General features: G+C 41.0%; 1 protein-coding gene across 1 annotated transcript in view; it reads right to left on the bottom strand.

Annotated features, from left to right (window-relative positions):
* Positions 1–13,306, bottom strand: part of myo10 (myosin X) — a 128,349-nt gene that overhangs the window by 48,404 nt on the left and 66,639 nt on the right. The window contains exon 4 of the mRNA XM_085378810.1: positions 9,568–9,755. Coding sequence (XP_085234936.1) covers positions 9,568–9,755 — 188 coding nt within the window. The remainder of the gene's footprint in view (positions 1–9,567; positions 9,756–13,306) is intronic.

The following is a 13,306-nucleotide window of genomic DNA, read 5'->3' as shown; positions in this document are numbered from 1 at the left end:
TTTTAGCCTTAGTTCAGCTACAGTAACGTTCTTCTTTTTCATTTTTTATTGTTTTTCTAGCTCATCTAACATAAGTCAGGCTGAGAGTTCAGTACAAGGATGTTGTAACTTGGATCTTATGTGCATTAAAACAGCCCATTAAACTTGTTAGCTGACTAGAAAAAGGTCAATCAGCAACAGCTCTGGGGGGCGGAGTCAGTTTTGGCACAAAGAATTGGGAATTTAATCTTTTTTTGGTATAAAACTTTGACACTGTTGAATACTTCGAAGTGAATACATCTGCTTTAACTTTGTTAACTAAATAACTGATATATCAAAAAATTATTTTTCACATTATGATCATCTGTAACCGACTTTCTTTCCTTCATTTAAAATAATCCTCTCAGAATCTGCACATTACCGAAGAGGCAAAGACTTAAAGGTCGACTAAAGTCCTCTGCTCATAAGCCCACAATCCAAGCAGATACTACAGAAATATTACAACACCTTGGAAACTAATTGGATGCATGCTTTATATAATGACGCTGGCAGCAAATTGAGGAAATTCCACTTGAAGAGAGGCAGTGGGAAACATATGGACAGGGTTGCATTACAACAGATCGTCCTCTCGAGGCATTATGGTGGTTCAGAGGCCTGATGGACATACCACACAGTCACAGCACCATGAAAAACATTCATGCTCTTTACATCACCTCGCCTACCACTGACAGCTAATCTGACAACGCACAAATGTTCTTTGTTACCCGACAACTACACCAGGTGATCTGACAGCCATCCTGCTGAACTTCTCTTTTATTCGACATGTCTGCAGATGACTTTGTATGTGGGAAAGTGGAAAGATACCATCTCATTTACATCTAAAGACTGCAAAACATTATTCAGATATTTAACTTTCTATTACAAATATTATGAGTGATTATCAGCTTAGGGATAAAATCCCTTTAACATGCATTTAATGCATATTTTGGATCTATAAATTTAAAGTATTTTAAATTCAAATTATTTAGAGCATAAACTTCATAGCAACCTTCACTTTTTGGACCTTAATGCTTTTAATTTTACTTTTATTGTTGGCATTTAAAAAGTCTTTGTTGGTTTTAGGAAAAGTTTATGGTTTGGGTTACAGCGTTTTAGTTGATGAAATGTACAACTAGAAATAATGTTTAAACCTTATTTATGTGAAACTGCCTCAACAAAGTAGTGAGAGAACCTATTTGTGGGTCATTTTAAAAAGCAGAGCTTTGACAGCCTTGTCATTGTCTCTTGGACAGTGCTTTGGGAAACACTGCTTGCTTTTGCAGAGTTTTATAAATAAAGTTGAACTTGTAGCAGGAGAGGCCACATCCTTAAAGTCAGTGTCACATTCCTGATGGACACAGAACAGGACTGGAGATAACATAAACTCTCTGGGTGACTTGCAATAACTTCTGACATGAACAGGCAGCGCATGAGTGTCGATGTTATGACAGAAGAGACTGAAGTTAAAAAAGGTGGAAAATGAAGTTTTAGTGATTCAAACGGCAGATCTCAGCAGTGCGTCTCACCAGCAGCAGGTCAAACTTTAAAGGCTTTCACATGTGACTCATTTGAATAACTTCTTCTACACAAATGGGCCAATCAGAAAAGGCCTGTTAAACGCAAGTCACCTAAAAGACTTCTGGCAGAGAGCCACCCACACACCCACAAAGATGCCTAAACAGGTACACACACACACACACACACACACACACACACGGAGCTATACAGCACCCTGCTTTTGTATTAATCCCTGGCTCCCCCCGTGTTGTTGCCACCCAAGGCAAAAGCCCCCCCACAGGCAGGAAGGAGGGAGTCTGCAGCCAGGCGACTGATTGTGTTGGACGAACTGCCTCCACAGCTCTGGACCTCACTCAGACTCTTTGTACTGAGGCAAAGAGCCTCAGTTTCTGCTAGAGAGTGAAAGAGTTTCTGAGCAGGGAAGAGAAACAGAGATGAGGAGCGACACGCAAAGAGAGAAGAGAAAAAAAATCTGTCTACACAAGTAATTGAATCTGGGAAATGTACTGGCTCTTTTCACTGGGACAAAAATGTGAAATGTTCTCATCGACCGATAGAAGCTGTTTTCATAAAAGAAGATTAAGATTAAATTACTTGTCGAGCTGGTGTGGAATGCACCTTGTAAGGTTCGACGGGCACCTCTGCACGTCATGTCCTACACACTTACACACTTCTGTGAGTTCAACAGATACTTGATTATATCTCACCCTGTCTATGCCTATTAACCCTTTTACAGTAAATAACTAGACCACATTGCATCATGGGACGTTCAGATGGTCTCACACTCTATATTTATTGTTTTATTGTTGTTTCTAATCTGCTGTGTAAGTTAGGGGTGTCCAGAGGATCTGGAACATTTGCATTCCTTTAACCAACATGTTGACAGTAAAGCAAATATTAACTGACCTACTAGCACATTTTAGTAAATCATACTATGAATTCTTAAGACAATGCTGAATTAACTACACTTCACATTTTTTGTCACTTTAAACATGTAAAAATCGAGAATTAAAATAAGAAATAATGTGCAGCCAGAAATATAAAAACTAAAACACTTAGAGGGAAATATTTTGTTTTATTGTCTTTAGCGAGTCTCTGTTCTTCCTCAATACACAGATTTATAAACAGGTGAGGACCTCCTTCATCTTCATGACACAAAGCCTCCTGTTTTAGATTACTGCAACATTGCACACTATCAAATGATAAGAAGTGTAGACGTGTGAGTGATAAAGGTATACAGGTTATTGCATGAAAAAAAAATGCATTTTTCAAGAAAGAAATACTTGTTAGAAACTCCAAAAACACATGATTACCATTTGGAGTTGATAATCGGAAGGCCAATTAAAAACAAATGCATCATTCATTACATAAAATTGTGGGTAATTTATAAATGGCAGCATCCAATAACACTGATCACACTGGATCCTTACAGCTCACGACATCCAAACAAAATGAAATCTCAGACCAAAAGTTGCTAAAGTTGATAAAAGAGGCTGCTGGTGATGTGTGACGGGGGAAAGGTGTGAGAACACTGTATTAATAGAACGTATATGAAGACAAAGCCATTTCCTGCACTACACAGTCTATGTATGAACACAAACTTTTGCATATTTACACTGTGCTGTTTGGCTGAGTGCTTTCTTGTGTGTGAACAGTTTGAGATTAGATAAGAGACGTGATGATAGGCTGACCAGACGTCTGCAGATGTTGCAGTGGGAGCGGGGCTTAACTCAGAAAGTTTAGTCTGATTATCAGAGTGAAGTGCAGCTAAGCCTGAGCTTAGACTGAAGTGCGACTCGTGCTAAAAATCTAACCCTGTATAAGGGATTAGACCTTTTTCTTCCAGCCCAGCGTCAGACTAATGTCAAAATACCCACAGCTGGAGTTTTCAATCTGAGCCCAGACAGCTGTGCTGATCCAGTCTCTGCTGCTTACTTATCCAATAATGGACTGAGTTCAAGGTGTTTTTCTTCAGGCACTAATGCCCCCTATAGCAGCACCGCCTCTTACCCTACCAGTGTTTGCAACAGCCTTTACTTCCATGTGACACCAACCTCCTCCACAGCATCCAGGATCAGGTCACCAGTCCTGTCTGGATGTCCCCCACAGATGGTGAAGAATGATTAAAACCTTCCCCAGCTTTTAGAGCATCTTTAACAGGATCTCACGAGTATTTTAAGTTACCTGGGATGCGTCATTATTTAACGTGAAACTCATGAAAAGGCACTGATGCTTATTTCTACATGTAAACACTGATAAAACGCAAACACCATAAAATTTCACATTTAGAAAACTGCTCGTCTCATGTTACACTTAAATCTGCACAGTTAGTTATGTTTCCGCTCCACCAGGCTCTCTTCCTTTGCTGTGATCCATTCCTTCCTTTGGTCACAAATTATGTGTCAGACACTCAAAGCAGGCGAAACAGAGAAATCCTGCTGAATCCCAAGAGAAACCCTCTCAGGTATGTTTTCATAAGGCTTTGCTGCAGGGCTTTTGTGACCCCCACATGCCTGAATAATTAACAAGGCTGGAGACTATTGGGTTTGACCCGGCACCCACCTATGGGTCAGGAGGTCAGAAACAAACTGCTGGGGGAGGGAACCTGTAGGCTGGGCAGAAAAACACCTCGACAGCTTTGCAATTTAAAAATTCGAGCCTTTCTAGCCATAAAAAAAGCAGCCCAACAAGCCAAAGTTTGCAAATGAAAAAGTTTGATTGTATTGAAGCTTCAGGCATGAGTGTGCTAGCTTTTGTTTTGTTCTTAAATGACAAACTTGTTCTGACTGTCGATTATTACAGTGTTCAAACACCCTGGCTGTCTGCTTAATATGACCATTTGTAAATGTTGAACCAATAACATGAGTGTTAGTGAGCTGCTCTAACAGCCTCCACTCTTCTGCCTTTAATCTTTCATTCACATGTTGGAACCTGCCTGCAAAGGCTTGGTCTCATCCACAGCATTAATGAGGTCCATCACTTCTACTGTGTGGTAAGGTGTTTCACAGTCTGCATTCCAAGTTCATCCCAGTAGAGCCGGACAGGGTCAAGGTCAGTGTTTACTGCAGGTCAGTCAAGTCCTGTCCCGGCAGTAACCTCCATACATGCAAGTCCCAAATACTGTACAAGGATTGAATTTATAGAAGTCACCTGTTCGTGTTCCATTTAGATTTAGATATAGACGTATATATATTTAGATTTAGGGCGTGGTTAATACAATTCTCTGATGAAGGCATGGCTTATTCTGCAACACTAAAGTTGTAAGAATGCTACTGAGCCAACAAAGAAATCAGGTTCATAAGAAATGGAGAGAATTAGCTAATAAAATGTGAATTAGAGGTCTGCATCTCTGGTTTATTGCTTTATTATCCAAACTTAAACCTGCCATGGTGGCATCTTCTGTGCACAGCGAGCGTTTGGAGGTTTTCCAGGATTTTCTTTGCTGGCGGTGGGGAGGGCATTTTTGCTGAAATCTGCAGCACCAGCTCAAAGGGGGGGCTTCCATTAAAACAATGTGGCTCGATGTAGGCAGGTACCCGCATAATTGAAAATGCAGAGTGGCATTTATGAGCATTAATGAGCAGATGGCCTTGTGTTATAGAGCTGGCCTCTTCCTCCTCCTCCTTCTCCTCTTCCACTTATTTTACACCAGCTTCTGTTTCATTCGCCTCCCCCTGACTGGATCTGATTACCCACAATCCCTAAATCCAGTGAGAGAAGCTTCCTGCCTCGCCTGAAAGTGCCAGCTTGCGATTTATAGCTCTTCTTCCTCCCTCTCTCTCTCAAACACACCATGAAGCGAACCTTTCTGTGTATGGGTGGAGGTGCTGGCATGTTACATGTTTTATGAGGGTCTGCACCGAGACCGCTTTGGTGATTTTGGGGGACCTGCAGGAGAAATGTGTGTGGGTGTCAGAGATCATTGTGAACCATGCCACGTACTGCGGCAGCTGGGCAGGACTTCGACTCTGTGTTAAAATGATCCTCCACCCAAAGTCTAACTTCAGGGTATCAAAAATACGACCTTTATGAGCCTGAAAACCTGCCTGTAAAAAGTCTGCAGTCGGCTCTGTCATGGAGGGCAACGACTGCGTCAGTGATCTGGTTTCAAGTATTGGTCGTCTCACTCTTTGCCACTGAAATGCATTTAAATTATCTTTTTAAATGCAAGTACAGTAAAGTCAGTAATTCAGTCACATTTAATTTGACCCAGTTCAACACACTGCAGCCAATCGGACGTGGTTAGAAAGTTAGAAATAAACTGCTTTAGTGGGAGATCACATATGAGAGGCGAGTATTTAAACACTCAGGTCTTTCTTCACTGCCATGACTGCCACTCATTAATAACTGCACTTAATGGATCCTGTGTTGACTAATTAAATGATATCGTTTGATATATGATGTTGAATGACTCAGAATTATTTTTGTGTGGTTACAGAGAGGGCATCATGTGTTTTCAGTGACCACCACAGAGCATGACAAAAACAGCCTCAGTTCTGATCCTCAGTCAAAAAGTCGGCCCACACAGCCGGCAGCGGCCCTCAGGAGAAACACAAGGTGGTTAAAAAAAAAAAAAGGGGGGGGGGGGGGGCGTTCTCTTCCCCTCCCTGCAATTATTCACAGCCTCACACATCCATCACTCAGAGGGGGGGAGCACCACCACTTCATGAACTCAGATGTGAAAGTATAAAAGCAGACAAATTCTGAGGTATAGATGCATGGGCAGATGGGGTTTAGAGGTGGGGGCGGCACAGCGGTGAGGTGGTTGGCACTGTCGCCTCACAGTCCAGGGTTTGAAACCAGTTTAGGGCTTTTCTGTGTTTTCATGTTCTCTCTGTGTTTACGTGGGTTCTGCAGAACATTTTTCTAGCTTTTGAATTTTGTTTTAATTCAAAGATCGTCTGTTTGATTTTTACAGTTTCACAGTGGAAAAATAGATATCTGTATGTGTTTTTCACAAAGCTCTGCCAAGTCTATAACCCTTAACCTAAGCGTTTTATTCCTTTGCAAAGTTTAAAAGTCTACCTTCAGGGTAACAATTAGCAGCTAATTAGCAGCTCAGAGGCAGTAAAACACTGACAGAAAACAAACCCAGTGCTTAGAAGTGAAAGTCTTAAACTTCCCTGCCTGAGGGGTCCAAAAGAAAAAAAGAAAGAAACTCTGGTGGTACCGTAGTTTAAAACAAGTTATTTAAGAGTAGTAGTAAATTCTGTACGTAAACTTAAGTATATTGCTAAGTATAACCTTAAGCATATAGTGGTCAGGCTGTCAGACGACAGTGTTTGCGCTCTTTCATTGTAATCACCCTCATTTCCTATTTCGCAACATTGTAACCAGCTGAATTCTTAAGACAATGGAGCGCATAAAAAGCTGCAACATCGAACCTCAAAATATTCGGAATACGAAACCAATCAGAGTTAGAAGAGGATAATCAAGCAGTGCAGAGTGTACCTTGGAAAGCTCAGTGTGTCATTTACTCTATTTTAACAGACAGAAAACCATCAGGTTGTGTTTTAGCTGAGACAACAGCTAAAGGTTACGGCTGTGGTCTGCGGTCTGTCCTCTCTGGCCTGGATGACTTCACGTGCTGCTTTGCTGTCATGGAAAAAAATTACACAACTGAACTGTAGACTTTATTTTTCTTTCAACTTTTCACTTTCTGTGGTGAATTTAAAAAGTTTCACAAGCTCTGTTCCCCTTTGTTAAAAATGTTCCACAGTTTTGTCCAATATACAAGAAACAACAAATGATTTTTCTTGAAAAGCGAAAGGTGATGAAGACAAACACAAAGCAGATCCACAGCAGCGATACGACTCGTTAACAAAGTGACAGCATTGTGTGGCTCAGGACTTTCTGTAGCGCCACTACAACGTTTGTGTTTACGCCTCGCTCTGTGCACCATGGCGCATGTTCTTCCCACTAACCAACATCGTGCCAGACAAAAGAATTTCTGTATCCCAAATACATCATCAGACCAGAAGACGACAGACAGAACACGTGAGACTGCATGCCGTGCACAAGCACAGGGAAGTATTCCCATTCATTTTGTAAGTTAGGATTAAAAATGGTCATCATTGGTTTTTAATTAAAAAAAAAAACTTGAATGCATGCAAGGTTACTGGCACAGATCAAATGATGTGTTTACATGTGCTGCAGCAAGTAAGCCAAAATCTGTTTTTATATGGAGCAACCATCTTTTTCATGTCTCTCTGCAGTTATTAAGCTTAATTATAACCTTTATGTTACTGGGACATAGAAATTAAATTTATAGAATGACTGATAATAACTCCATGGTGGAGCTGAAGAGAGTGCCAGATGAAATGCTACCTCATGATCCAGGTGATGGGACACCAGCACCAGTGCAATGCAGACGCCAGCACTGAACCGTCTCTTCCTCCTCATTTAAGAGCCAACTCACACTTTAAGAGATTCTTAGCTAAATTTTATTTTTATGGGAAGACATTCAGAGCGGACAGAATCTGTAGGCTGCATCTGCCAATATTTCAATTTCTTGTGAGATCTCCTCCCAGCACACCAACATGAACAACATGCCTTCTAAGTTTGGGCGCAACAGTGGCAGCTTTTGGAAAAGGCTGTGAAAATGAGTCATGGTGAAAATTTCCACTTGACATTTTGGTTGACAAATCATGTGAGTGATGTGGATCATAGAGATGTTTTGTGTGGTAGATGGTCAGGCCCTCAATGGTGATGACTATAGAGGTGCAACTTAAACCATCAGCAACACAGAAGGAATTAAACATAATCGCTAATTAATGTTTCATTAATGTGTAATGCAAACAACAAAATCCCAGCTACTTAACTTTCTGCTTTCCCCACAAACTTAAACCGGTTCAAGTTTAAAGGAAACATGTGTGCCTCGTTATCCCCAACGCCAATTAAGCGAACCAAACAAGGCTGTAAACTAATGCCGGCTAATCCTAAGAAAACTGCAGTACTTTTGCCTGAAGCAGCAGACTGAGACTCTCCGAACACGACGCAGCACCATGTTTATTTCTTTCTGCTTCAGATACTATCTCTAAACAGTCTTCAGAAATATGGAGATTTCAGTTTCCAACTCTCAACACATTTTAATATGCTCTGTCTTGTAGATGAAAACATGACATGCATTTCATAATGGAAGAAACAGAAATGTGAAACTAGAATTTTAAGCTCTCAACTCTTAACTACGACAGCTAATGAGCAAACTGTCACAGGAAAAGCTGATAGAGCCATTCTGGCTCAATAATCTCTGTGTAGTGTACCACCCTTTTTGTGCTCTTAATTTATTTGCTCCTCTTTACAACTACTTTGCTGCCAACAATACAATGTTGCAACAGGAAGTTGAATGGCCACGTACTCAGGATACCTTGATGACAACTAACAACAATTCCCACGCACTTAAACTCAGACACAACTCCTGTATCCGTCCTTCACTAAATTAGCAGCCAAATATTATCATATCTGAGTTACAAAAATAGCTCCTTTTTAACTTAGTAGGAAGAGAACGTCTGTGTGTGTCGACTGAACAATGGAGCCACAGTCGACGTGAAAGTTGTCCGACTGAAATCAAAGAGGAAGGATGTTGGGACGGAAGGGAGCAGACAGAGGATGGCGATAGAAAGAGCGTGTGTGTGTGTGTGTGTGTGTGTGTGTGTGTGTGTGTGTGTGTGAGTGAGAGAGAGAGAGAGAGAAAGATCCTCAGAGGTGCAGCCAAAGCGCTGAGGAGACTTGAAACCAGATGAAGGAGTTTGGTACTCTGTGGGGGGGTTATTCAAAGGACCAATAAGGATGCTTGATAAAACCTCAGGCAAAAATGGTGCTGATATTCTAAATGTGAACCATCAAGTCTGCAAAAGTTGTAAAACAATAACGAAATATTTAAAATACTCCAACGTTTCACACTCTGCTCTCTAGTAGCCGCTAGACTTTACATGAGTTTGCTTCAACTCCTTGCTGTGTTTTTGTAAATCCATTAAAACTTCTGGAGATTCAAAAACAAATAAAATACATTCACAAAAACAGATCACACACCTGATCAGGACACACTGGTTCTGCAGCCTCTTCCACAGCGAGCGGTAGCACTCATTGGCGATGGCAAAGATGTGCGGGGAGATTTCACCGAGGTGGTGCTGACTGTACATCTCCACAGCGGGTCGGTCATACAGGCCAGGGAGCGGCTGGTAAGGGTTGACTGCTGCCAGGATGGAACCGATGTACGTCTGTGGATCAAAGAGGTAAATTATCAATAATTACGCAGACAGAAAGCAAATAAATCAAATTTCACCTGAATGTTTTAAGTAAAGGTGAAAGAGAAACATGAAAAAATACTATCATGATGCATTACACGATAACAAGATTCAACGATTCTGCAATACTTCATACTCCGATGAAAATGTACTTATTAAAATACAGACATTTTTAATGCGTCAGTTCAATTAATAAGCCCATACTGTCCTTCTCTTCACTGTTCCCCAACCGTTTCATCTTCTGTGTTGCTAATTAGCAAAGTTCTGCTCATTTTATCTTCATTTGACTAAATGCGCCACCATGAGGAGCCATGAAGTAGTGAACCTGGGTAATTATATTCGATACCAGCTATTGGTGCTGTAGAGGAAGCTCCCCCCCCCCCTCACTGCCATTTCAAAGTATGAACATTTGCACAGCATCCATTCTTCTCTAATGATAACTCTCTTGACCTGCATGTCGTTACTCGCCATCTACTGAGCAAAGATCGGAGCAAATCATCTCTGCTGCCCGTCACTGCTCAGGTGGAAGCACAGAGAGGCCAAAGGCTGCACTTAAATCCAATTTCTCAGACAGAAACACAGAGTCGTAAAACCCTTATTAGGTTCCCAGGAGGGTGGACAGCAGCAAACATCAAGCAGCCAAACATGTGACCTTAGTGATGAACACTCTTTTACAGCTTCCACTCAGGCTGTCAAAAAGCCCAGCAGCACGGCATTTAGCACGTTTGACCTTTTGCTTTTATTTTCACTGCTGAGAAGCAGACTCAAGATTTTCCAAATTAGTTTCAGATTTCAAAGTTCAAAGCAAAACAAACCAAGCTGCTGAAATAGAAGCTCGTGAAGCCAGAAGAAAACTTGGCTGAAGCTTCAGTGATGTGGTGGTGACTGATGGATAACTAGGCAGGCTTGGGAAGAAAAAAAAAAAAGGCAGCACATCAGCGTGCATCTGTGAGAAAACATCTGGATATTCCTATTGCTGGCCTCGGTTTGAAAAGTTGCAACGGTTACAGCAGAATTAACCGGATTCTCACAGTTACTCGAACTGGGCAGGAAAAGAGGTAATGCTGTCAGAAATGCTCGTCCTCAACCGTGAAGGTCTGAGCATTTGCAAAGGGTAGAGAAGCATTAAGCCGATTTTTCACATCCACTTCAGCATAAAAATAGTAACACTGTCAAAACCTGTATGTTCTAAAAGGTCTAGTAACCACAGAGAGAAGCTTTCCATCCCGCATAGAAGAAAACTAAATCCTTAATTGGTCTTTCCACTAAAACAAAAATACTGGAACAGTAAAGGTCATTCACTTTGGAAATGCTACCATTGTTGGTTTACCCCAAACAAGCTTCTTTTGTGAGAAAACCCCTAAGAAACATGCGCAAATACTTTTAAAATGCCTACATTTACAACACAAGCACACACGTTTCCAGCCTGGTACTACTCATAGTCAGCTTTGACTGAGAGGTGCTAACTGTGGGTGCTAGCTGCTTCACCTCAGCTAATAAGAGTCACTGAAATGGACTGTTTGATCTTGTCTGTGGTGTTGATGTTACCTGTTTTAGTGGAATTACCTGACAAGTAATCTAGCCTGTGGCTTGTAACTGAGCACTCCACACTCTGGTTCAGATATGACTGCTCGAGTTTCAAAAGTCCCAGGCAGCAACAACCAAAATGGTTAACTTATCGCTTCCAAACGGGACTTCACAAACAAGTGTGTGACATCAGCGTCCATCTTTTATATACAGTGTATGATCCTGACACATGTTAACTCATCGGGACATGCCACTGTGTAATTTCAGCAGCAGTCATAAAAATATTGGTTTCACAATCAGTCAGCGATCATCAATCAGCACATGCTCGCAATCTGATGCAAAATGTGGTTTTTAAACCAGGAAGAAAAAACAAAACAAAAACACAATCCAAACAATTTACAGCCACATAAACATCGAGCTAAACACAATCGCTACATGTAATGTGGCGATCTTTTAAACCTCACCTCTCTTTATTTATTTCATTTTTATGTCTCTGAATTCCTGAAGGAAAGTTAAGTTTGCTAAGTGCTCTATGAAATATACCAGCTTTACCCTTACTGTCTCTGTCTGCTGCTGTTCTGGAAACCAAAAGGGATTTCTAGAGCACTTTTTTAAATTTAAGACTTCTCAAATATGGCTTTAAACATCTATTAACAATAGTGAAGCTGATCCTTAACACCAGGTTAATCTGTGAATTACCGTTTTAATGGACTGACTGCTTATCTGGCCTACAAATGTAATGTGACTAGTCTGACTTACCATGAACATTCATTCAAACAACAGAATCATCTGAGAAAACAAAAGTTTGGTCAATAATAAAAGTAACACATTTTCTAACAGGCACAAGAGTTGCAGGTAAATTACCTGCTGCGACTCAACAACCACTTTTGCCGAGAAAAGAGCCACACAGACAATCTGCAGTGAGGTGAAAGCAGCAGTAGTTAGCAGCTCCCTCGCTGCTCATATTTCTTTGTGGCAGGTTTCACAGGGGAAATCCCCACTCATTTTCTACTTAAAAGGTACAGTAATAATAAACCTCACACTTTCCCCTCTAATCTCTGCAAACACGGACAAAGATAACATTTTTGATCACACTATCAAAATTAACGACAACATTTCTGCCGGCGCAACTTGGATGTAAAGTGAAAATCTCATTACAGCAGTGCACAGTGTTCCCATAACACACACATTAGCTTCTGAGAGTCTGTTGCCTGGAGGAGGAAAAGAATTGCATTTAGGAGAAAGAGAGTGGGACATTTCGATCCACAGAGCATCTACGTCCTCTGCAGTTACACGGCTCGACTGTCTTCTATCCTGTTAATCTCGCCTGGTTCCCACTGACAGACAACAGCATGTGAAAACAAACAGGACCGTCGGTTTTCTGTCAGTCACGGTCTTCATACCAGTCTGACATTTGCTCTGTTCCTTCATCTTGATTTATTAAAGCCTGTTTTCTTGCTGTATTTTTTTTATTTCCTTTAATACAGTTAGTCAAACTTTTTATCAGATTAGAGAAGAGCACCAAGAGGACATAGAAGCACATACATATTACAAACAGAAAGCCCTTTTTCCTCAATAAAGGGGTCGATCAGGGGAAAAAAAGCCTCAAAACACTATTGGCTCTGGACAAGCAGAAAAAAAACGTGTGTTTATAACCAGCCTGAGGTGAAACCGTGCGCAGAGCTCAGAAGTGGAGTGGAACTCAAATTACAACCATAATAGCCATAATTAGGTTAATAGGCATACCGATGTATAGAGCGTGGAAAGAATACCAACAATAACATCACACTGGAAATGCAGTTTCTGATGAGCAGTCTGTTGCAGTCGGACACTAAAGACTCTGAGCATCCAAGCTGAAAGGAAATATTTACAGAGGGTTTCTCAGGAATGAAGAAAACAGCTTCTCTCTTCCAGTTTTTTAATTTTCCAAAGACCAAGTCATGACCAACCTCAACCAACAGTTGATAACAAATACGAGAAAACACCAAACCGTTGGT

The sequence above is a fragment of the Diplotaxodon limnothrissa genome, linkage group LG18, assembly GCF_057381915.1.
Source record: "Diplotaxodon limnothrissa isolate DT_005_m linkage group LG18, D_limnothrissa_male_GT1.1, whole genome shotgun sequence".
Taxonomy (NCBI): domain Eukaryota; kingdom Metazoa; phylum Chordata; class Actinopteri; order Cichliformes; family Cichlidae; genus Diplotaxodon; species Diplotaxodon limnothrissa.
This window is presented reverse-complemented; position numbering and strand designations above follow the sequence as displayed.